General features: G+C 41.9%; 1 protein-coding gene across 3 annotated transcripts in view; it reads right to left on the bottom strand.

The window, feature by feature from the left end:
• Positions 1–347: 347 nt before the first annotated feature.
• LOC149437729 (gamma-adducin-like) overlaps positions 348–25,396 on the bottom strand; it is a 186,501-nt gene continuing 161,452 nt past the window's right edge. For 2 of the 3 annotated variants that reach the window (XM_089660698.1, XM_089660699.1), the window contains 5 exons: positions 19,660–19,773; positions 17,714–17,800; positions 12,868–12,979; positions 10,468–10,551; positions 348–5,992 (listed from right to left, as the gene is read on the bottom strand). In XM_089660698.1, the coding sequence (XP_089516824.1) occupies positions 5,715–5,992; positions 10,468–10,551; positions 12,868–12,979; positions 17,714–17,800; positions 19,660–19,773 (675 nt within the window). In that variant the 3' untranslated portion in view covers positions 348–5,714. The remainder of the gene's footprint in view (positions 5,993–10,467; positions 10,552–12,867; positions 12,980–17,713; positions 17,801–19,659; positions 19,774–25,396) is intronic. The other variant, XM_089660700.1, reaches the window with a different exon arrangement.

Genomic DNA, 25,396 nt, shown 5'->3' with positions numbered 1-25,396 from the left:
ACATGAACAGGGTCAGATGAATTGAATTGGCATTTATGAGCCAGGTCTTCTCCGACATCAGTACCTCACAAATGCTCTTCTGGTTGAACGGGCACAACATTTTCAAAAGAAACACTCCAAAATCTCATGGAAAGCCTTCCTAGAAGAGAGGGGAAGGGAGCTCCATATTAATGACCATGGTCTTGTGATGGTCAGACAGTAATGTCCACCAACTTTTGGCCATATAGTAAGTCTTTTATGCAAATTGGTCTGTTTTTTGGATTCCGCACCACAAATTCTAAAACCGAATAAGCCCCTCTATAATCAGAGACACCACAATCTACATCAAACATACAAAAACTCTGAAATTCCAAGATTAACTCATCTTTATTAAAAAGGTGAAATTACAAAAATTTCTCTACTTAAAATACTGTTTTATTTGTGATCCAACATTAATTAGCAATACAACTATCGGCAAATTTCAGGGTAACACATATATATATATATATATATATATATATATATATATATATATATATATATATATATATATATATATATTTCCACAGGACAGAATTCCAAATGGCTCATTCTTTAGGCTGAAGCAGGAATACAGAGGCATTTGCAGAGAAAGGAGGGGGGTGGAAGGTGCATACAGCATGAGATCGCATTTTTAAAAAATATTTATGAACATTGCATCCATATAGATATATATTTATATAGACATTTCTGTATATTTTTTTTTTAATTATTTAGAAAAAAAAAAGTTATATGTAGCATAGTTCACAGACTCTTGTTCCTACAAGTTGTAATACAACGTAAAAATAACACACGAAAAAAAAAAAACTCAACGCATTTGAGATAAAGCAATATTCAAAAGGCATCTCACAAAATTGGAACCTAATGCACTGGTAATGCATCAACAATGGAAGCGGTTACAATTCTAATCCAGTTTCTAACCAATGGATTAAAATATAGTATACATAGAAAAAAAAAAAATACTTTTTTTGAACAAGTCCTTTCAGGCGTGTCCTGCAATATTTTCCAGTAAAAAATAGAATTTGCTGTATTTACAGCACTTCTCAAATGTTGTTGCTAAAAATTCTGTTCAGATAGCTGCTAAAACAGAACTGTGGGCAAAAAACAAAACAAAACATGCACCCTGTCAAAAGAATTAACATAGATGTTTTGTTTTTCCAAGTTCCCCTGTAACATACTTTTATTATCCGCCAAGAGATCACGGCAACCGACGTGTTTTGCCCTGCCCATCGGCAGTGAAACGCATTAGTGGGTGCGGTTTCTTGGCAGAGACATGTAGACTGAAGCCGATCCTCATACACAGGTTATAGTGGCAGGCTGGGAGAGAGGCATTTTCTCTATTTACTGCACACATTCTTCTGGATGGGCATACTGACACCCTGCACTCCTCCAACTGGATCATGTGAATGGAATCCCTGGCTTTGAGCAGCTTTCTGAGCTCAGTCTATAGTTTTATCTGTTGATCTTGTAGGCGGATCTGTTATTTTTCCACTTCCTTTAAACAGGGTGACAACACTCCACGTTCTGCAGTGAAATTGTGCCACACTGTTGTCACCACGGGGACAGGGTAGTCTTAAATGGACTTTAAGTAAAATACAAATATTTTCCCTTTGGGCATCAAACTTATAAATAAAAGTTGACTGTTATAAGCATCTCCGAGTTGTGTTAGAAGATTCGCCCCAACCCTTATAAATTACACTTTTTCTGGACAGCTTGGCCTGGTAATGGAAGTGGAAACACAACTGATCTGCTGACAAAATCAACAGGTGATCACAGTATGTTACAAGGGGAAAAACAAAAACAGACCGCATCATATTTGCAATTTTAAATTTTTGCCCACAGTTCCACTTTAAGTTTAATCATCGTACGTGTGCTGGAAGAGCTGAAATTTTCACCCAATCGAAGCACCAAAGTTAATTAAAATATTACAGGTGAAAGAATAAGGCAAAATACAATTTATGAATATACAGATTATAATAGGCTGCCTTTTTTTTTTTTTTAAATATACAAATTTTAGAATTTAAACTTCACCAGGGAAAAAAAACAAAAAAACTAAAATATCTTAACATGGTGCCCATTTTGCAAATACTTAAATTATATGGTACATTATACCATTTTTTTTTAAATTTTGGCAGTCATTTAAATTTTTTCTAAAATTTACAAATTTTTTTTCCTCCCAAACATTGGATTTTAGTTGCACAAACCAAAACAATGCAGCTTCAAGAGAAGGCATGGCTGAAGTGTAGAGCTGGTCATACATGTAGCGAATTTCAAGTCATTCCATCAGTTTTTCGACCCAATGACAAATTGTAAATACGATTATAAGAAACTGAACAATCTACCAACCCAGATATTAGAGCGACCTACCAAAAATATGCTCGATTTTGCATTCTAAACTGGGAAAAAAAAAAAAAGTTTACAATCTTCTACAGTTTATTGAAATGGAATTGAATAGGGAAAAAAAATGTATGGTTATTTATTGAAAGAGACCTGATTTTCTGCAATTTTATACCATCTCCTTTCTGTGGACTGAAACCGCCATTCAATCGCTTTGTAATTTCAACAAAGAATGAAATTGAAACTTTAATTAAATGACCAAGTGTATTCTTAATAAAAGGTAACCGTCCAGCTTTTCTCAGGAGACTCTGAATTAAACACTCTGAACAAGAAGGGGGGAGAAAAAAAAAAATCGAACATATTAATGCTATTCACAGATGAATAAAAGAACAAAATTACAACGGAAGCTGGCGAGATGAACGTAAATACAACATGCACCAAAATACAAATCAGGAATTCAAATTTAAAAACAAAAAAATTCATATTGAGGTTCAACAGAACCTTGTGTTTTTTTTATTTTTGTAAAATAAGTCTGGGCATCTTTGGCATTATTAAAAAATAAAATTTATTCTTGCATTTTTCTAACCTCTCAATAACTCTTTCAATTATCTGCAAAAAAAAAAACAAAAATAAATTCCTTGCTTACTGAACCTTCTAATTTGCGAACCAAGAAAAAAAAAAAATGATATCCTACCGTACACTAACTGGAAGGTAAAAATAGAGGCCATGCTTTTAGGAACCCCTTCAAATCTGCCAGTTGCACTGCAGTACATTAACACACGTTACGTTGATAGCCCATTCATTTTGAATGGACTGCCAATACACTGCAATGGAACAAAAATTTAGACCTGTATTTTTTGCTTTGGTGGTGGTGCCCCATTCACATGGTCATGCAGAACAACACAGCTCAATGGTGTGAACGAGCCCTAAATGTAATAAATGCAAGGTTGCGCATTCCTTCCTTGCTACAAAAATTCAACAAGCTTTATTGAACATGTCGCAGAGGCACTCCATGTGTTCCCCTCTGCCAATGCATTTCGCCCCCGACTTGATCTTAACTGTAGTCAATAAATCTACGATGAAGCCACAGATAGGAGATAAAACGCGTCAGCAGGAATGTGTGTAGCTTTCAATAAAGCTTGTTGGATTTTCATAACTGGGAAGCGACATTTATTCTTATGTAAATTGGCGCTTTAGAAGTGTCTGTAATAAATAACGCATATGGCCTCACACAGGGGCGGACTGACAACTCATGGGGCCCCCCGTGAAATAGGGGATCATGGGGCTCCTGTGTCCTTGCCCACACTCAAAAAAGCCTATAAAAAAACAAAAAACAAAAAAACAAAAAACCCAAAAAACCCCCCAAAAAACAAAAACAAAACAAAAACAAAACAAAAACAAAACAAAAACAAAACAAAAACAAAACAAAAACAAAACAAAAACAAAACAAAACACAGGTACCAGGGGCATTTCATGGGGCCCACTACTGACCCTGGGCCCTCGGGCAGTGCCCGAGTGCTCGAATGGTCAGTCCGCCCCTGGCCTCACTTTATTGTATCTACATAGCTAACAAATGGTATTGCCTCTATTCTACCTTCCTGCAACTAGGACTATCGCAGCATACAATACTGCCTACACTAACCGAAAACCATCTCTTCATGAAATCTTCACATACCTGTAAACTCTGAAATTCATAACCACTGAACAGTAATATCAAATTCTGTTTCCATTTGGAGTTTATTTTATTCTTTCTAGAAAGTACTTTAATTCCTAATAAAAATAGAGTCTTCCCCCTCCCCTAACCTAATTTTTTTTTATTACCAAACTTTGTGGCACACTCGAGAGACCTAAGACCTAACACCAAGTGCAAAAATAATATAGAAATTCTTTCATTTTTTTTTTTAAACTAGAATTCCCTGCAACTCTTTTAAATTTTTATTTTTTTTCTTTTGCCAAAAAAAAATATCCACATTTGGTGTAAGCTGTACATTCTAAAATCTTCGTGAGCACGTAAAAAAATTTAATATCTGGCAAAGAGGCATTCTATAGGTCTACTATTACATCCAAGCACAGCAAAGTTTCGATCTATTTATGTGCAGTTCAATGTTGAAAAAGAAAATGTAAAAAAAAAAAAAAAAAAAAGGACGCCACACAAGTGAGAAAAAAATTCTACTAAACACTCTACCAACACCCCTTGACTTTATTGTGCAATATATTTTTTAAAGGAGCCCTTTGGCAGCAAATTGGTAAAATGAGATATTTGGCAAAAAAAAAAAAAACCCTAAAATGAATTATTTTTCCAGTATAAAATTCCAACGCCTACATTGATTGAGCTTGTAGTTCTAAACTATTTACAATAAAAGGCTTGGGCAACACAACAGGGCATGCTGGAATTTGCATTTACTCAGTACCTGGAGTGCTGCTGGATACTAACATTCCATGGAAAAAGGTATAACTTTAATGAGGGTAAATAAAGACATGTTACATTGTGGGCAAACCCCTCCCCCCCCCCTAAAAAGACCTGAAATGAATGCTCTATATGTCCATTTAAATGGACCATCACAGCCCAGTACTCATACTGAAGTAGAAAAGAAAGTTTATATATAATTTCTTTAAAAAGGGATTGCAGTTGCTGTATATTTAAAAAAAAAAAAAAAATAGAATAAAAATATTTATATTTCCCATTCTTTTAAAGGAACAAGCTAAGAGCAACTGTATTATCACATTCTAAAATTTCTCGGGTGCAGCATATCAGACAGTATATCTAGGCTCCTCTGTACTCTGAAAATACAATCATAAAGGATACTTTCTTCCAGTTTATGCTTAACCAAAATAAAAAAAATAAAAAAAAAATAAAAAAAAATAAAACCTCCCCAAATCAAAAACAGACTAGACAAAACAAAAATCATGGATGAGCATATATTTTGAGTACACACCCAATTTGGGTTTATTTTGGATGTGCTTGCAGCCACGTAACTTTTAAGAAAATAAGTTGTTGCTCAGTTAAAAAAAACTAAACAAAAAAAACAAAAAAAACAAAAAACACCCACACTGGTTTCTATTTTTCGTGTCTTTTTTGTAGCATGAAACATATGAGAGTAAGGAGCTGGTTCTGCTAACAGTCCAGAGAGAGGGGTTACCATGGCATGGGCTGAATGTCTTCTAGGCAGAACTGGGTGGTGAAGAAGCATGGAGATAAGGCTGAAGGATCAACTTTCTCTGGTGCACCTTGAAAAGCCGGTGCGGTAGAAAGTTGGAAATTCAAACCCGCTGCAACTCAGGACCATGCAACGTCCATCCGGCACAAAACTGGTGTTGCCTACGGTTCCCACTTTGAAGCACCCCATCTTGGCGACCCATTACGCCTCCAATTTTTCCTTCTTTTTGTTCTTCTTCAGGAAGGATGGAGTACGGAATTTCTTCTTCTTTTTGTTGGGGGATTTGGATGGAGAACCTTCAGGGGTCAGTTCCCCTTCGATGATCTTCTCCGTGGTCCGGACTGTGATTTCCACGGTGTCGCCGACACTGAGCTGGTGTACACGCATGGTCAGGTCTTCATCGGCCTCGTGTCTGACGCCTTCCTTACCGTTCAGTATAATGGGAGAATCGCACTGAAACACTGCGTCCTCCAGGTGTTCTGAGGAGGCAGAAATGTAAAATTAGTAAAACGGAAGTGTTCATTCATGGTGGCAGACGGTGGCTCCATTAACGACTTTACCATCAGGCCAATTCTGACATTTCTCTTACATGTGAAATTCAGCAATTTGTTGCCAGAAAAATTACTCAGAACCCCCAAACACTATATATTTTTTTAATCAGAGACCATAAAGAATAAAATGGTGGGTGTTTAATTTTTTTTTTTCATCACACAATAATGAATTTTACAATACAACATCCAATTTTTGGTTCTGGTTTCTGATATCACAGAGGGAGAAGAACAAAGTCAGTTGCTCTCTCTCTGCACACCGCCCCGATGGGACAGGAATGTTCAGAAAAAGTGGCGTCTTGAAGCTGCCATTACCAACAAAGGATTTTGTATGAAGTATTAAATACATTTCAGTTCATGTGTTCCATACTTTTTCCCTGTGTCATTCTATCTTATTACACATAATTTCTGAACTGATATTTTTGGTTATTTGCATGTACGGTTTTCATGGGTTGTTACTGTCATGGGAAATTTTCAAGTTAATAGCACCTTTAGAAATAGAGTCACTTTGGGTGGGAGGCCCATGGAACACAGCACCCTTTGGAGAGGTGGGGAGACCCCTGTCTCAGCTCCCCATATCCTTCTTATGTGTAAGCCACCCTGTACCTGTTAGGGGTACAGGGTGATCTGTCCTAATATTGGGGTGGGGGGTTGTTGATTGTTCAATGTCATGTGGCTGCATCCCATTGTTCTATTGTGTCTTGTTTGGGAGCAAACTATTATGGGATGTATGTGTATTGGGCTTGTGGGGGGGGGGGGTTGTTGGGGGTGTCTCCAGCAGCCCTCCCTCCTGATGGGACTGTCTGTTGGTGTGTCTCTTGTTCCTAAATGTTGATTGCCCCACCCTGTGTCATTATGCAGGGAGGGGGGGGTTGTTCCCTTGAATGTATATATCTTGTATCTGTGTTAAAATAAACGAGTCTACTCTGGTTTTACTTTAAGACTGGTGTCGTCTAGTCTTGTTTGGTGGGCTGTGGTGTCTGTGGTCGGTGTTCAGACGGGGAAGTGGTATTGTAACGGAAGTACCCAAGCACAGTCTGGGGCAGGTTCTGTTACATAAATGTACCAAGAAAAATGGTAATGTGCTCAATACTAATTTTCCCACTGTATTTTCACACATACAGGCCAATAATAGTGACAAAAAGTTGATAAAATTCTAAAAAATATTATAAAAAAACAAAAAACCTAAAACAAACAAAAAAAGATAAAAGAGCAAAAAAAACAAAAAAAAAACCCCACATACTCTAAACAATACAAAAAGCAAAAATATATAAACACATACATACAAGTATATACAGATCAGTAATAACAAAAAACAATCTCCAAGACAGAAAGCTGTCCATACGGCTTTTTTTAATTTTTCCCCCCATTTGAGCGGTATGGACAGCTTTCTTTCTTGGAGATTGTATTTTATTATTGTCCTGTATATACTTGTATGTATGCGTATGTAGATTGCTTTTTGTATTAAGGCTCTATTCACACTTGTGCAACTTGTCATGCAACTTTGGACACTCAAGTTGCATGACAAGTAGTACCCTATGTATTCCAATGACCATTCAAATATATATGACTTTACGGTTGCAGCAACTTCAAAGTAGCTCATGCACTACTTTGGCATGACTTTTATGCAACGTGAGTTCCCGTAGACCGCAATGTAAACCCTCAAAAGTCATATGAAAGTTGCACCTGAATGTTATACATGCAACAGGCGTATCAAAGTTGAGCCCATCCAAAGTTGTGTCAAAAGTTGCATCAAAGTTCATCTAATTTGTACTCCAAAGTCATAGGACTTTGGCGTCGTACAAGTGTGAATGGAACCTTAGTGTATGTGTTGTTTTTCTTTTCTTTTGATTTTTATCTCAACAACTTTGTTATTGTCGTCCTTTATGTGTGTTTGTATACACACTGCACAAAAAAAATGTATCCCTTTAAATCCTATAGAACTACACTGCTCAAAAACAAAATGAAAGGAACACTTTGAAAACACATCAGATCTCAATGGGGAAAAAATCTCCTGCTGGATCTCTATACTGATATGGACGGGGTAATGTGTTAGGAATGTAAAGGTTCCCCATAGTTTGATGGAAATGATCGACCTATAGAGGACTGAATAAAAAGAAAATCCGAAAATCAAAGTGAAAAAATGATGCAGCAGGCTAGTCCATTTTGCTGAAAGTTCATTGCAGCAACTCAGAATGGTCCTCAGTAGTTTGTATGGCCCCCATGTACTTGTATGCATGCCTGACAACGTCGGGGGAGGCTCCTAATGAGAGGATGGATGGTGTCCTGAGGTATTTCCTCCCAGATCTGGACCAGGGCATCACTGAGCTCCTGGACAGTCTGTGGTGCAAACTGGCGTCGTCGGATGGACCGAAACATGACATCCCAAAGGTGTTCTATTGGATTTAGGTCAGGCAAGAGTGGGGGCCATTCAATGGTATCAATTCCTTCATCCTCCAGGAACTGCCTGCATACTCTCTCCACATGAGGCCGGGCATTGCTGTGCACCAGGAGGAACCCAGGACCCACTGCACCAGTGTAGGGTCTGACAATGGGTCCAAGAATTTCATCCCGATACCCAATGACAGTCAGGGTACCATTGTCTAGCCTGTAGAGGTCTGTGTGTCCCTCCATGGATATGCCTCCCCAGACCATCACTGACCCACCACCAAAACGGTCATGCTGAACCATGTTGCAGGCAACATAACGTTCTCCACGGCTTCTCCAGACCCTTTCACGTCTGTCACATGTGCTCAGGGTGAACCTGATCTCATCTGTGAAAAGCACAGGGTGCCAGTGGTGGACCTGCCAATTCTGGTGTTCAATGGGAAATGCCAATTGAGCTCTATGGCGCCAGGCAGTGAGCACAGGGCCCACTAGAGGACGTTGGGCCCTCAGGACACCCTCATGAAGTCTGTTTCTGATTGTTTGGTCCACACCAGTGGCCTGCTGGAGGTCATTTTGTAGGGCTCTGGCAGGGCTCATCCTGTTCCTCCTTGCACAAAGGAGCAGATACCGGTCCTGCTGATGGGTTAAGAACCTTCTATGGTCCTGTCCAGCTCTCCTAGAGTAACTGCCTGTCTCCAGGAATCTCCTCCATGCTCTTGAGACTGTGCTGGGAGACACAGCAAACCTTCTGGCAATGGCACGTATTGATGTGCCATCCTGGATGAGTTGGACTGCCTGTGCAACCTTTGTAGGGTCCAGGTATCACCTCATTCTACCAGTAGTGACACTGACCCTAGACAAGTACAAAGCTAGTGAAAAAAAAAAAGTCAGAAAAGAGGAGGAGTCAGGAAAAAATTGTCAGTGGCCTCCACCTGTAAAACCATTCCTGTTTTATGGGTTGTCTCATGGTTGCCCATCTAGTGCACTTGTTAATTTCATAAACACCAAAGCAGCTGAAACTGATTAACAACCCCCTCTGCTACTTACCTGACCAGATCAATATCCCAGGAGTTTCATTCATTGACTTGATGTTAGACTCTGATTAAAAAGAGTTCCTTTCATTTTTTTGAGAATATATATATGTATATACATATACACACACCCCCCCACACATTTATTGTAGTTCTTGCGTTTATTTTTTTGAGCAGTGTGTGTAATATAATATATATATATATATATATATATATATATATATACACATACATACATACAAACATACATATACACATACATATACATACACACACAGTATAGCTTTTTGTATTGTTTAGTGTGTGTTGTTCTTTGAAAAACATTTTGGAGTTGTGTCTCAAGAGGGTCCTGATGAACAAACTCCCACGAAACACACTGACAGATTAACATTTTCTTTAGGTGCTCTTATTTCCCTTTTTTGTAGAAATATTATTATTATACATCCGAGTTGTTTTCCTTGCCTCTATTTTTTTTTTAATGCTGCAATAATAAAGCATTTGGGATTTTATAGATCTCTGTAAATTTATAACTGTGGCTTTGTCTCCTGAGGGTTATATGTACAGTCCCATATCTTCTGATACTGCCACTGAATGTCAGTCAGGGATGACACCTTCAGAATACCAGGTTTAGATTATGCTATGCTGAAAGTCAGAAGTGGTCTGTTGAATACGAACTTAAAAATATATCCAAAATATGCACAAAAAAAAAAAAGAAAAAAAAAAAAAAAAAAAAAAAAAAAGGTGCTTCTTTTGCCCATATTTTGGATATATTTTTAAGTTAGAATGCCACAGACCGCTTCTGACTTGAAGGCTATCCATGCGGAAGTTGTTAGGTCACACTCTGGATTACTGTACAAACGTATTTTTTGTTTGAATGCGCTAAACATGAAAAATATAAATATGGCAAACCAGTATTGCACCACTAATATTGTTTTCTAAGTGACATATGATATACCAGACCAGGATCTCCAGGTGGCAGTTAAATACCTGTAGTGGCAGTTGGCGTCGGGGGTGGGGACTGAGTTACAGGGATAGAAGATTCTTCCTCTGATATTAACTCATGCTCGGCATCTGCAGGGTTAAATTGGTGTTAGTTATCATGCAGGTTATCATGCGGGTAGAGTGGACAGAGAGGTGTCGGATCCAGTTACAGAAATGGGAGACAAAACATCAACGAGGATGTGATGGGGAGGAGAAGGAAGAAGAAACTGGTTAAGTATCGAGAAAGAGAAGATGAATTGGTCATTGAACAGACATGTTATAGTATGGAAACATAGGAAGGAATCAGAGAAGCATTTCCATAAGGTGACAATGTTAATGGTACAAAGATTTTACAGTACAGAGTAGAAGGTGCTGAGGACAGATGAAGTGGGGAAAACAAAACAAAAGCCAACTGCAGCCTAAATAAAGTACAAACATTGTCAATGCGTTTGTTTTCTTTTGTTCAGCTGACCTCCAGCCTTGCACAGTTGTACAGGCTCATCTTCTGTACAGAAATTGCACACTGTGAGCTTCACAATGTGCATAAGAAGCTGCAGCAAGTCAGAGAGAGCCCGCCTCATTTCCTGGCTGGAGGACATCCAGCATCATCTAGCCCTTTTCCACCCAGACTGACTCTCCCTGGCCCGCCCTTTCCTTTCATTCGATTTCAGTAACTTCAATCACTGAGGTTCAGCCACAAGTGGTCATTGCTTAACCACATCATGTCCGGACACTTTTACCCCCTTCCTGTCCAGGCCAATTTTCAGCTTTCACACTTTGAATGACAATTGTGCGGTCATGCAACACTGTATCCATATGAATTTTTTAGCATTTTTTTTTTTTAGACAGATAAAGCTTTATTTTGGTGGTATTTATTCACCAATGGGATTATTATTGTTTTTGCTATTTAAATTAAATGTCCAAAAATTTTGAAAAAAAAAGTATTTTTCATATAAAATTTTGCAAATAAATAATATTTAATCATAAATCTTGGCCAAAATTTGTTATCTTTTTAGTAAAAAAAAACCAAAAAAAAAAAAACCAAATTAGTTTATAACCAAAAATTAGAATTTAAAAATTTTTTTTTACATTTTTATATTATCAGTTATGGTTTTTTTTTTTTTTTTACATACTGTCACCCTAGCAGTACAGTGTCACCATAGTGACACTGTACTACTTGTAGGGGGTGATGATTGTTTTTTTTTTTACACCCATAAAGGCTGAAAAAGCAATAATTTCTCCTCCTCTCTGGCTGCAAGAATGCAGCCATTGAGAAATACTGTGAGAGCTGTGATTGGTCACAGCTTGTCACATGGAACAAGGCTCTTGGGAATGGCTTTGTACCATGTGATCATTCACAGATTTCACACGTAGTAAGCAATGATGTCAGAAGTGACATCTTGCTTACTACTCTGTATGTGATCATTGATTGGCTCCCAGGGAGCGCGCACAAGCAGGGGGTGGGGAGGCCGTTTATGACTGAGTTCTGAGATTTGATCTGCTCCCAGAATTCTATGGGATACCCTGGAAGACTGGATGTCTGCTGTATCAGATTTTTTTTTTCTTTTCAAGGGGGCTAGAAATAGTGCAGCTGATTTTTTTTAAATGGACTAGTAATAGCAATGATCTTCCCTAAGCAACGGGCTCCAATAAGTAATAGAAAACAGGAAAGGTAGACTTTCTTCTTAGATCTGATCCGCTCCCAAAAGTCTACGAGATTCCCTGGAAGACTGGACCTCTTTGTTGTATCTGATTTTTTTTTTTTTTTTAGGGGATAGTATAGACGTTTTTTAAAAATGGACTAGTAATAGCAATGGTCTGTCCTCGACAAAAGACTGCAATAAGATACAGTATATAAAACAGGAAAAGTAGACTGAGTTCTTACTCTAGGTTCACATATATGCGCCCGCGCGGGCCGCGTTTTGCGTGGACACGAGAGCCCATTCATTTGAATGGACTCTCGTGCCCCGTGACACACAGGGAAGAAGTCCCTGCACTTTTTCTGAAAATGCAGCCCGCACGGGAACTTCGGTTCCCAGTACGGCTGCGTTTTCCAGTGCGGGTCCGCATTCTTCTGTGCAGGTGGTGCGGCTGCACGGATTTTCTTGCGGATCCCAATCCGCACCACCCAAACCAAGCCTTAGATTTGATCTGTTCCCAGACGTCTATGAGTTTCCCCAGGAAAACTGGACCTCTTTGTTGCATCTATTTTTTTTATGAGACTAGTAATAATCTAGCAGATTTTTTTTTTTATATTTTTAAATAGCCCAGTAATAGCAATGATCTGTCCTTGACAAAAGTCTCCAGTAAGATATATAAAACAGGAAAGGTAGACTGAGTTCTAAGGAATAAGCTGCTTCCAGAATTCTATGGGATGCCCTGATAATCAAGCTGTTTAGCGCTTACCTTGTGTCCCGTTATTTTCGCCCCTCGGATCCTGCGTTTCCTCCTCCAACAATTGGCTGAATGGATTAGGGGGTGGGGGAGGAGCGTTCTCATCCTCTTCAAAATGCATTGGCTGCAGAGGACAGAGAAGAGACTTTCACTTCTGCACATAATCAAGCAATAGCACAAGGCAGCACAATTCAGATAAGTTCACATCTCCAAAAGGACCAAGAAAGTCCAGGCCCTGACATTTATGGCATCCCTTTAACTACCTGCCGACCGCAGATAGCCGAATGACGGCTGCACTGCGGCCGGCCAGTTCTGAGTGGACGTCATATGACGTCCTCCCAGAACGCGCTCTCCTGCGCGCCCCAGGGGGCGCGCACCCGGCGATCTCCGTGATCGCTGTGTCCTACGGACACAGCTTATCACGTGATGTGGTAAAAGGCCAATCACAGCGGCCTTTTACCACGTGATCAGCGGTGTCCAATGACACGCTGACCAGAGGGAAATGCAAGTGCCGGTTCTCGGCTGCACTTTCCTCACGCTGTCAGATCGTGAGGAAAGTACTGCCGAGAACCGGCAGTTGTCAGAGCGGGGATCGGCACCGATCATCAGGGCACTGATGATCAGTGCCCTGATGATCGGTGCCCAGCAGTGCCACCCGCAAGTTCCGCCCACCTGTGCCCAGCAGTGCGCCCACTAGCTCCGCCCACCTGTGCCCAGCAGATCACCCACCTGTGCCCAGTAGTGCACCCACCTGTGCCACTCTGCAGTGCCACCCACCTGTGCCCAGCAGTGCCACCCACCTGTGCCCAGCAGTGCCACCCACCTGTGCCCAGCAGTGCCACCCACCTGTGCCCACCCACCAGTGCCGCCCACCAGTGCCCAGGGGTTGTGCCAGTCAGTGCCCAGCAGTGATGCCAGTCAGTGCCGTCTATCAGTACCCATCATCAGTGTCACTTATCAGTGCCGCCTATCAGTGCTGCATATTAGTGCCGCCTATCCGTGACACCTCATTAGTGCTGTCTATCAGTGCCGCCTATCCGTGCCACCTCATTAGTACTGCCTATCAGTGCCCTTTAGTGCTGCCTATCCGTGCCCATCAGTGCCGCCTATCAGTGCCCATCAGTGCTGCCTCATCAACGCACATCAGTGAAGGAGAAAAAATACCTGTTTGAAAAATTTTATAATAGAAACAAAGAAACTTTTTTTTTTTTCAAATTTTTTGCACTTTTTTTATTTATAGCGCAAAAAGTAAAGCGCCCAGTGGCGATTAAATACCACCAAAAGAAAGCTCTATTTGTGAGAAAAAAATGATCAAAATTTCATATGGGTACAATGTTGCATGACCGCGCAATTGTCAAAGTGCGGCAGCGCTGAAAGCTGAAAATTGGCCTGGTACATAAGGGGGTATAAGTGCCTGGTAGGCAAGTGGTTAAGTAAGCACCCCGCCCATTGGGTCATTTAAAAAAAGGGACGTGCACGGAGAAAATATAGGGGCTACAATTGCTGACTTCTGATTCTGAAAAGGCCAGTTTGCCTGGCTGTCATGGCTGCAGTGCTTTTGACCTGGAATACATATGCAGATCTGGGGCCCAGGTTTAATTTTCTCCATGCTTGTCCTGGGTTCGGTGACAGCCGGGCATAAACAGTCTGTTATCGGTTTATTAGCCTTAACTGGAACCTGTAGTGTGTTTTCGGTGAGTGCATTTATTGAGTCTTTACTGTTGTGTCTGTGAAAATAGTTTGACTTTTTTTTTTTTTTTTTTTTACTTGCAGATCTGTAACTACTCCCTCTAGTGGCTGTTTGTGTATCAGGCAATCTGTCAACATCCCTGCTTAAAGTGTATGCGATCCCAGGATCTAACAGCAGAGTCAGCACAAGGGGAATGGCAAGCTTGGGCACATCTGCAGAGGGGGGCCAGTGGTCCCCCGTATTTGGAAATTGTGCCAACAAGGAAACCCAGGTGGCAGATTAGATGAGCATCTCTCACTTTCCAAGGTAAAGAGAAAAAAAAAATAACAGCAGGATGAGTTGAGGAGAAGGGGGGTGTTTAATGGTATATTTAAAGTAAGTCCATATCTTGGAAAATATTAGATACAAGAGGGCACACTATAAGTGCAATATGTAAGTCTTACAAACTGCACTTAGATTGCGCCCTCGTATCTCTCTTTGTGCTGTCACAGGTATTCCTTCTGTTGAGGTGCTACTCCTAAAGCCAGCTGAATTAACCCATTATATGTAGATTATGGATAGGACGACTCATTCAGCCAGGACATTATATAGGTGGAGCCATCAGATTATTGTGCTGGAACAAATTTCTTACTTTTGTTTACATACACTATTGAACTTTTCTGTTATATTATTATGTTGCAAAGCGCTGCACAAACTGTTAGTGCTATAGAAATCCTGTATAATAAATAACATATAAGAGCAAAAACAAACCCCAAAAAACAAAAAAACAGACCAAAAAAACAGACCCAAAAAACAAAAAAACAGACCCAAAAAACAGACCCAAAAAACAGACCCAAAAAACAGACCCAAAAAACAGACCCAAAAAACAGACCCAAAAAACAGACCTAAAAAACAAACCCAAAAAACAAACCCAAAAAACAAACCCAAAAAACAAACCCAAAAAACATTGATCCTGGCAGAAATCCGATGCCTGTTCTGGCACCCTTATCCGTAATAATGTTCACAGCTCTCTGTGGACTACAGAACAGCTCCCTCTTGTGTTATGGAAATGATGAGGGAGGAAGTGTTCCCTGATCCTGTCCAAGTGCGACAACGTTGGTGTTCAATAGATACGGTACACAGGGAGTATGTTGTCACCCTACAATAGGAAGTGCATTACTGGTAGGATCACCAGATATAGGAAGGAAAAAGCTGGATCAAAAAAAAAAAAAAAAAACTAATGCAGCCACTAAATCTAAATAATAGTTATCTTATTATTAAGGATTATTTATGTAACTTACTTTTTTTTGGGGGGGGGGGGGAAGGGGAAATTTTTTCAAGTGTTACTGTATGCAAACTCTGTGAGCAGACTTGTATGGGTAAGAGAGCAGTGAGACACAATGAATACAGAGCACACCACACAAGAAGGAACCTGCATATACAGTTGTGTCCAAAATTATTCAACCCCCACTGAAATTGAGTGTTTTGGCCAGTTTGACATTGCTTTTGATCATTCAGTCATCTTGCTTACATTTACATTAAAGAGGCACTTGTAGGTCAGACAAATATAACATAACAGTTATAATGAAATAACCACAAATGTCTTTTCTGTGCTCACAGCATTATCAGTTTTATTCAACCCCCAAGTGACATTCAATCTTAGTACTTAGTACAGCATCCTTTTACAGTTATAACAGCTTTTAAACGTGAAGCATAGCTTGACACAAGTGTCTTGCAGCGATCTACGGGTATCTTCGCCCATTCTTCATGGGCAAAGGCCTCCAGTTCAGTCACATTCTTAGGCTTGCGCACTGCAACTGCTTTCTTTAAGTCCCACCAGAGGTTCTCAATCGGATTTAAGTCTGGTGACTGCGATGGCCACTCCAAAATGTTCCAGCCTTTCCTCTGCAACCATGCTCTAGTGGACTTGGAGGTATGCTTGGGATCATTGTCCTGTTGAAAGGTCCAACGTCTCCCAAGCCTCAGGTGTGTGACGGACTGCATCACGTTTCCATCCAATATCTCCTGGTACTGAAGAGAATTCATGGTACCTTGCACACGCTGAAGCTTCCCTGTACCTGCAGAAGCAAAACAGCCCCAAAGCATGATTGACCCTCCACCATGCTTCACAGTAGGCAAGGTGTTCTTTTCATCATAGGCCTTGTTCTTCCTCCTCCAAACATAGCGTTGATCCATGGGCCCAAACAGTTCTAATTTTGTTTCATCAGTCCACAGAACACTATCCCACAACTTTTGTGGTTTGTCCACATGGCTTTTGGCATACTGCAGTCGACTCTTCTTATTCTTTGGAGACAGCAAGGGGGTACGCCTGGGAGTTCTGGCACGGAGGCCTTCATTACGCAGTGTGCGTCTTATTGTCTGGGCTGAAACTTCTGTACCCACATCTGACAAATCTTTTCTCAGTTCCTCAGCAGTCACACGGGGACTTCTCTCCACTCTACGCTTCAGGTAGCGCACAGCAGTCGAAGTCAGCATCTTCTTTCTGCCACGACCAGGTAGCGTTTCAACAGTGCCCTTTGCCTTGAATTTGCGAATGATGCTTCCTAAGGTGTCTCTTGGTATGTTTAACATCTTTGCAATCTTCTTATAGCCATTGCCCTTCCTGTGAAGAGAAATCACCTCTTCTCTTGTCTTCCTGGACCATTCTCTTGCCTTCACCATGTTTGTAACCACACCAGTAAATGTCTAGAAGGAGCTGAGTATCACAGTCATTTTAAAGCTGCCTAATTGGTGCTTATTATGCTTGATTGCTGCTCGGTGACATCCACAGGTGTTTTCAATACCTGATGGAAAGCACCTGTATGAACCTCTGTTCTTCAGAGTGGTAGTCTTTAAGGGGTTGAATAATTGTGGCAATGAAGAAACCACATAAGAACCATTTACTACTGTATTACATAAACAATTGATGTCATTTTAGTTGCATTTGGGTAGTTACAACGTCCTTGTAGGATTTGATTCTGAATACAATTCCAAATGTACACTATAGTCCCTAAACCCCTTTACAGCATTGGGGGTTGAATAATTTTGGACACAACTGTAGAAGTGCAGGCTGGGTGCAGGAGCCAGCAGAGTGCAGACAGGCGGATATCACACCTGCTGGGGACACCTTATAAAATCTAATGGAAGACAGACGGAGATGTGAGATTTCAGCCTCGGACATCTACTTACCGCACTTGGCTTTTCCACCACTATGCCCGCCAGGACTTGTGACTGGGGCCCAGCAGTCTTTAAATCGTACCGATTCTGCTCCCTGATCTATAGGAGGAAGATAAAGGATGAATAATCAGGAATTGTCAATTATATTGAGAGGAAATGCTCACATCACTTCTACTGTATGTTATACCAACATATCACCAGGATTGCTTTTTTTTCAGTTCCCAGGTCTGTACCATCCCTGAGCCGAGTTCCTGGGTCTGTACACCTGCTGTGCCCAATACGAGGGGTTCCCACCATCCCTGTGCTGAGTTCCCAGGTCTGTACACCTGCTGTGCCCATTATGAGGGGTTCCCGCCATCCCTGTACTAAGTTCTCACGTGTGTACACCTGCTGTGCCCATTTATGAGGGGTTCCCACCATCCCCACACTGAGGCCTTTGATCTGCACACCTGCTGTGTCCATTATGAAAAGTTACTACCATCTCTTCATTGAGTTTCAGGGTCTGTACACCCGCTGTGCCCATTATGGAGGGGTTCCCACCATCCCTGTACTACGTTCTCAAGTGTGTAAACCTGCTGTGCCCATCATGAGGGGTTCCCACCATCCCCACACTGAGGCCTTTGATCTGCACACCTGCTGTGCCCATTATGAAATGGTACTACCATCTCTCCATGAGTTTCGGGGTCTGTATACCTGCTGTGCCTATTATGAGGCACCATCCTTGTGCTGAGTTCTCAGGTCTGTACACCTGCTGTGCCCATTATGAGGGGTTCCCACCATCCTTGTGCTGAGTTCCCAGGTCTGTACACCTGCTGTGCCCATTATGAGGGGTTCCCACCATCCCTGTGCTGAGTTCTCAGGTCTGTACACCTGCTGTGCCCATTATGAGGGGTTCCCACCATCCCTGTGCTGAGTTCTCAGGTCTGTACACCTGCTGTGCCCATTATGAGGGGTTCCCACCATCCTTGTGCTGAGTTCCCAGGTCTGTACACCTGCTGTGCCCATTATGAGGGGTTCCCACCATCCCTGTGCTGAGTTCTTAGGTCTGTACACCTGCTGTGCCCATTATGAGGGGTTCCCACCATCCCTGTGCTGAGTTCTCAGGTCTGTACACCTGCTGTGCCCATTATGAGGGGTTCCCACCATCCCTGTGCTGAGTTCTTAGGTCTGTACACCTGCTGTGCCCATTATGAGGGGTTCCCACCATCCCTGTGCTGAGTTCTCAGGTCTGTACACCTGCTGTGCCCATTATGTGGAGTTCCCGCCATCCCTGTGCTGAGTTCCCTGGTCTGTACACCTGCTTTGCCCATTATGAGGGGTTCCCACCATCCTTGTGCTGAGTTCCCAGGTCTGTACACCTGCTGTGCCCATTATGAGGGGTTCCCGCCATCCCTGTGCCGAGTTCCCTGGTCTGTACACCTGCTGTGCCCATTATGAGGGGGGGTTAACACCATTCCAGCACTGAGACCTTTGATCTGCACACACCTGCTGTGCCCATTATGAAACTATGCTACCATCTCTCCATGAGTTTCGGGGTCTGTATACCTGGTGTGCCTATTATGAGGGGTTCCCACCATCCCTGTGGCAAGTTCTTGGGTCTGCACATCTGCTGTGCTCATTATAAGGGGACCCCCCCCCCATCCTGGACTGGAGAGAACATACAAACTCCATGCAGTCAGACTACATCCCTGGGACATAGTTGACATAGTGGAGTAGAACCCTAGTCACTAAACACAGCACTGCCAGGAACAATGGAGATCCACAATTCAATAGTAAAACAGTCTGCCCAGAAGAATGACGCCCCCCAAGCGTTGCTCAGGACACCGCAGTCCACACAGTAAACATGACAATAATAAAAGTGTCCATAAAGCCGGCAGGACATCCTGACCATAAAGCAGCAGCTGCCGGAAAAGTCCGGCCTAGAATGGGCTGATGAGGGATTCGGGAACCAACGTCACCTTGTTCCTCTTCTCCAGGACGTCTGTGGGGTTGGTGTTCAGTGGGACAAACTGGTTGGGGTCTTCTATCTTAATGGGATATCCGCTGGAGTTCAGCTCGTTGGCCTTCATCCACTGCAATACAGAGAGAAAGGGGTCACCTGAGGATGGGGAGGTGATGAGCTCCGGAGAGCACACAGGAATCTCCACAAAATAATCTTTTCTGCTTTCTGATATATTAGGTGAAGGGAACTGCCTGGCACCATTTTTAAGGATTTAAAAAGGACCTGTCATCAGGTATACTTGTTCATGTTAAATGCAGATTATTAAGTAATAGGTCAGTCAGTATGACACGTCCAGATATTTATTCTCAGAGATCACAGTACTCCCCCTGACAATGCCTTCTTTCCAGAAGTACAAAGCCATTTCTATTCCTGAACTGAAACGTCAGCTCAGAGATGACACAGTCCTGTAAATCCTGTGCAGTTCTTCCCTGTGTTCACAAATACCTGACACAGATCAGCCCCTGCTGCATCCTCTTGATACAAAATGACAATGTTGCGTGTGATCGCCGGGGGAGAAGGGACTAAGAAATGTTTCTCCTGGGCCTGCAGCAGACTTAAGTTTAGGGATGTGTTCTTAAGCCATAAAATGTTTGAAATTCTTGAAAAGTGATACGGTTACTATATATTATGACATGTAATATAAATCAAAATAGAGGTAAGTGAGCGCAAAACACAGAGAGCCGCTAGCATATAAGGCAATCCTCAGCACCTCAAATGAAACAGTATGTATAGGGTATGCAGCGCCATGGAATGATATGATGAATAATAATTTGATTTATAGATATAGAGATCAACCATATATCAACAACATATAGCAGTCCTTGTGTTGAGACTCAAATTCAGATAATCAAGAAAAACAAAACTTATATTGATAAGTTCATAAATCAATGCTAGCGGATATAAAAAGGTATGAGATACACCAGGTGACATCAGAAGCAATTGGTGCATTCCAAATCCAGATTCCTGTATTCAGAAAATTTAGTGCAATTATGCGCCTACCACAGGGACATACAAACAGAGCGTTGTATGTATGACATCAAGTAGATCATCGGTGGACATCAGGGCCCCATCAGCGGTAAAGACAGCATCTGGTCATCGGGGATGGTAAATCTCACTCTGGGGTCGTCTCAGTCTCCCTGGTGGGTCCTGTCACGACCCGTGGTCGCCGCCACCAACAGGCGACAATCGCACAGCCACGACTAACCGTAATACGTCACGCCCGCGGCATCAGACCCCAGACCTTCTCACCAAACTCGTGACCGAAGGACCAGCTGATCTAAAACCGCGGTGTGGCGCACGTAACAAGGCCCCACCCAGCACAGCGATTGCCCAGCTAATGGTCTACAATCTGTGCCTGCAGCCTGAATGCGCTTGTTACTGGGTCGGGTTAATTACGCAACTAACCCTTCTACTGCCACCACCACTTTTGTCGGAGACTGGGAAACTCCCGTTATCAAATATACACTATAATGATTGAAATATTGATCTATATAGCACGGCCCGCGGACCTGCTATACAGAGATATAACAAACAGTAGCGTCTCTTCAAAGGCAGGGATTCGTGAATTGCAAGTAAGCGCTTAGAAACAGTTTAACACTTTCACAAAAAAAGATTTATTTCTAACAGGGTCAAAACAGGTGCGATAAAATATTTACAAGGAGATGTCACAAAAATATATATATATATGTATATAAAGACACAGCAAAGAGATAATTAGGAAGAAGATTACAGGGTTAAGTTACTTGCCCATATGCCTGGGTTTGCAAATCCAAGATGCAGAGCAGAAAGGTTCTTTGATCTCCTCTGTTATGATGTTACCTCGGAGATCTCTGTGTGTGTGTGTGAGTGTGACAAGCTCCAACTCTCTTAAAAAGTCCCTCTCAAGGGGAGGGGGGGGGGCTCTGACTACACATTTTGGGAGTGGTCATTGGGGAACTCTAAACTCAACTACCAGCTTCATATCCCATGATATGAACCATACAGTTGACCTGAGGAATGTTCAGCTCTCAGGTCAGTTTGATAAGGTGTGGGGCTTACATAGCTTTGGGTGACCAAAGTGACACGTTCATAGACAGCCTGTCTCCACTTCTCATGTCTTAGGTTGTTCCATATCATCTGCCAGGAGATAAAGTCTGCCTCACAGGAATGCAAGGGGGGGATGTGAGGAATGATTCGAGGAAGACCTCAAATACAGCAAGGAACAGGGGAACTCCGCTTCCAGCTCTGATGAGCTAGTTTGTTACAAAAGCAAAGGTTGAAGGAGAACTCCGCTTCCAGCTCTGAGGAGCTAGTTTGCTACAGGTCCAACGAAGCTCAAACTCCCGATAGCATGCTTCCAAAAAACGCTCCACCTTGCGAAGCTCGAAAAATAACGAGCCGGGGGGCAAAATGGCGCCAACAGTGAAGTATGCCTTTATTCAAGTAAGATCCGCAATAAACTGTAAACAACTCACATAAGCACATAACAGCTTCCAGGTCTAATGTATAGGTTCCCTGGTGGTTAGTGGCTTCTCATAAATAAGTGGCGACGCCAGGGAACCTACGCATTAGACCTGGAAGCTGTTATGTGCTTATGTGAGTTGTTTACAGTTTATTGCGGATCTTACTTGAATAAAGGCATACTTCACTGTTGGCGCCATTTTGCCCCCCAGCTCGTTATTTTTCGAGCTTTGCAAGGTGGAGTGTTTTTTGGAAGCATGTTATCGGGAGTTTGAGCTTCGTTGGACCCACCAGGGAGACTGAGACGACCCCAGAGTGAGATTTACCATCCCCGATGACCGGATGCTGTCTTTACCGCTGATGGGGCCCTGATGTCCACCGATTATGTACTTTATGTCATACATACAACGCTCAGTTTGTATGTCCCTGTGGTAGGCGCATAATTGCACTAGATTTTCTGAATACACAAATCTGGATTTGGAACGCACCAATTGCTTCTGATGTCACCTGGTGTATCTCATACCTTTTATATCAGCTAGCATTGATTTATGAACTTATCAATATAAGTTTTGTTTTTCTTGATTATCTGAATTTATGAGTCTCAACACAAGGACTGCTATATGTTTTTGATATATGGTTGATCTCTATATCTATAAATCAAATTATTATTCATCATATCATTCCATAGCGCTGCATACCTTATACATACTATATTATGACATGTAGCTGCATGTTTAAAATAACTTTCCCAACCTTTCCTCCTTTTTACATATCTTCTGTTTTTTTTTCTCTCGCTTGCCTTGGTCTCTGAAGAGCAAACCGCATTAGGATCGCTCTTCACAGAGTGGCATTTTATCTCCTTTTCATCTCCTGCTTTAGCCTCTTGAACCCCACACTTGCAAATCGTTGCAGAATGCATGCAGAGTGGCCCCATTCAATTGAATGGGTGTGGACGGGTGGGCGCTACACCCACTGAAATCAACAGGGGGTATAATTCCTGCATCGGCCGAAATGCAAAGCATTTTGGCAGCAGCATGTGAACACCCCTGGCTGCTCCCTATGAAGCTTGAAGGGCAAGAGGAGTAAAAGCATGGCTCAACTGCAGCCTTTTAAACTGGCCATAGACAGATCGAATCTTGGCCAGTTCTGCAGGGACCAGCTGAGATTCGAGTCATCTATGAGCTGATTGCACTCAAGTCAATCCATTGATCAACTTATTCACTACCAGCCTGTCGGATTTTTTTGTATGTGATCACTGCCAGTGGCTATAGCTGCCAGAAGTGATCGTTGTGTTCTGCCGACAGGGAAGGGATGGTGGGATGCCCCCCATCAAAGCAGTCAGTGTTGGAGTATCCGAGTGACTTTTTTCTCCTTCAATCATGAAAACTGTATAATCTATGGCTGTACTGTTCTTCAACCACTAGTGTGAATGCGCCCTTAGACTACCTATGCAGGCGTGACTGAGTGAATTTTGCATGTCACGCATTCATTTCAATGGGCTACTCAAAAGTAGAAGAATCTTTTCTTTTTTTTTTTTTTTTTTTTTTAAATCGTTTTGTACCAAAACGCACGTCATATTGTTAGGAATCAATGGTACTGCAGTGTGCCTGTAAAAGGAATGCACTTTGTGTTCCTGCATGTTGACTAAAAGCATGCGTTCCTGTGGTTGACCAATAGCACAGCCAGGTCCTCCACTCCCTTAATCCTCTTTGCAGTTTAGGGATTTGCAAGTCCAGGATTTGCCCCAAGTATGTAATATGCACACAGCAGCTCCTGATCGGCTCCCAGTGGTGCCCCTCGTTCTGCCAGACTATGTGCTGTTGTGCAGGGGGTGACATGAGTCTGATACCAGGAGGTACATACAAAATACTATTACCGATTTATTTAGAGTACATTTGAACCCTCACCTTGTGATTAATCACAGCTCAAGCCGATCAGCGGGTGCCAGCCTATGATTGGCCACCGGCACCCGCTGATCAGCAAGGCGGAAGACAGGGCAGAGCTCTTTCAATGTACACAATGCAGATCTGTCCTGTCAGCAGGGATGAGCTGGTTCTTGTTTGACTGCAAAGTAGGTTATAAAAACTAGCACACCTCTTAGTGAAAGCACCTCACACAAACACTGGTTAGGCACACATTTAACCCTTTGATGACCATAGATGTTTAACCCCTTCCCAGCCAGTGTCTAATACAGTGACGGTGCATATTTTTAGCATTGATCATTGTATTAGTGTCACTGGTTCCCACAAAGTGTCAAAAGTCTCACTTAGTATCAGATTGCCCACCATAGTATCGAAGTCCCGCTATAAAGCACTGATCGCCACAATTACTAGCATTAAAAAAGAAAAAAAAAAATTCCAGTATATATATTATTATTATTATTATAATTGTTACTTATATAGCGCCGTCAATTTACGCAGCACTTTACATGTATATTGTACATTCACATCAGTCCCTAACCCTCAAGGGGTGTACAATCTAAGGTCCCTAACTCACATTCATACATACACATACTAGGGACAATTTAGACAGGAGCCAATTCACCTACCAGCATGTCTTTGGAGTGTGGGAGGAAACCAGAGTACCCAGAGGAAACCCACGCAGGCACAGGGAGAACATGCAAACTCCAGGCAGGTGGTGTCGTGGTTGGGATTCGAAACCAATGACCCTAGTACTGCCAGGCGGAAGTACTAACCATTTAGCAACTGTGCTGATATTCACAAAGTGCTGCCAGGCAGACATGGTAACCATTTAGCCACTGTGCTGCCCCAATATGCCACAATATGAAGGCGCTATAACTTTCGAGCAAACCAATCCATATATGCCTATTGGGATTTTTTTCAACCAAAAATATGTAGTAGAATACATACTGGCCTAAATTCATAAAGTAATCAGCTTTTTAATTGGATATATTTTATAGCAGAAATAATATATATATATATATATATATATATATATATATATATAAGTTTTGATGTATTTTGAGTGGCTGGTATGCTGATCCAAAGGCTTCAGTAATTGTAAAAACCAAGGAGAGCAGAAATTTCTGAAAGAAGTCCCTATCTGCACTCTTGCACCAACTCAGTGAAGATTTGGTGCAAGAAGATAACCATGGAAGCCAGGCAGCTAGCATTTTCAGTAGGAAATCTATAAAAAAGGCAGCCTCCAGGTATTCACCTGAACAGGTGCCTTTCATGTCCCTGGAAACACCCATTTTCTCCCTTCTACATATGTGATGCTAGAGCTTAGCTCAC

The sequence above is a fragment of the Staurois parvus genome, unplaced genomic scaffold (assembly GCF_062004578.1).
Source record: "Staurois parvus isolate SC_StPar_1 unplaced genomic scaffold, SC_StPar_1.0 ptg001263l, whole genome shotgun sequence".
Lineage (NCBI taxonomy): Eukaryota > Metazoa > Chordata > Amphibia > Anura > Ranidae > Staurois > Staurois parvus.
The sequence above is the reverse complement of the archived record's forward strand: the minus strand, read 5'-3'. Positions and strand labels throughout refer to the sequence as shown.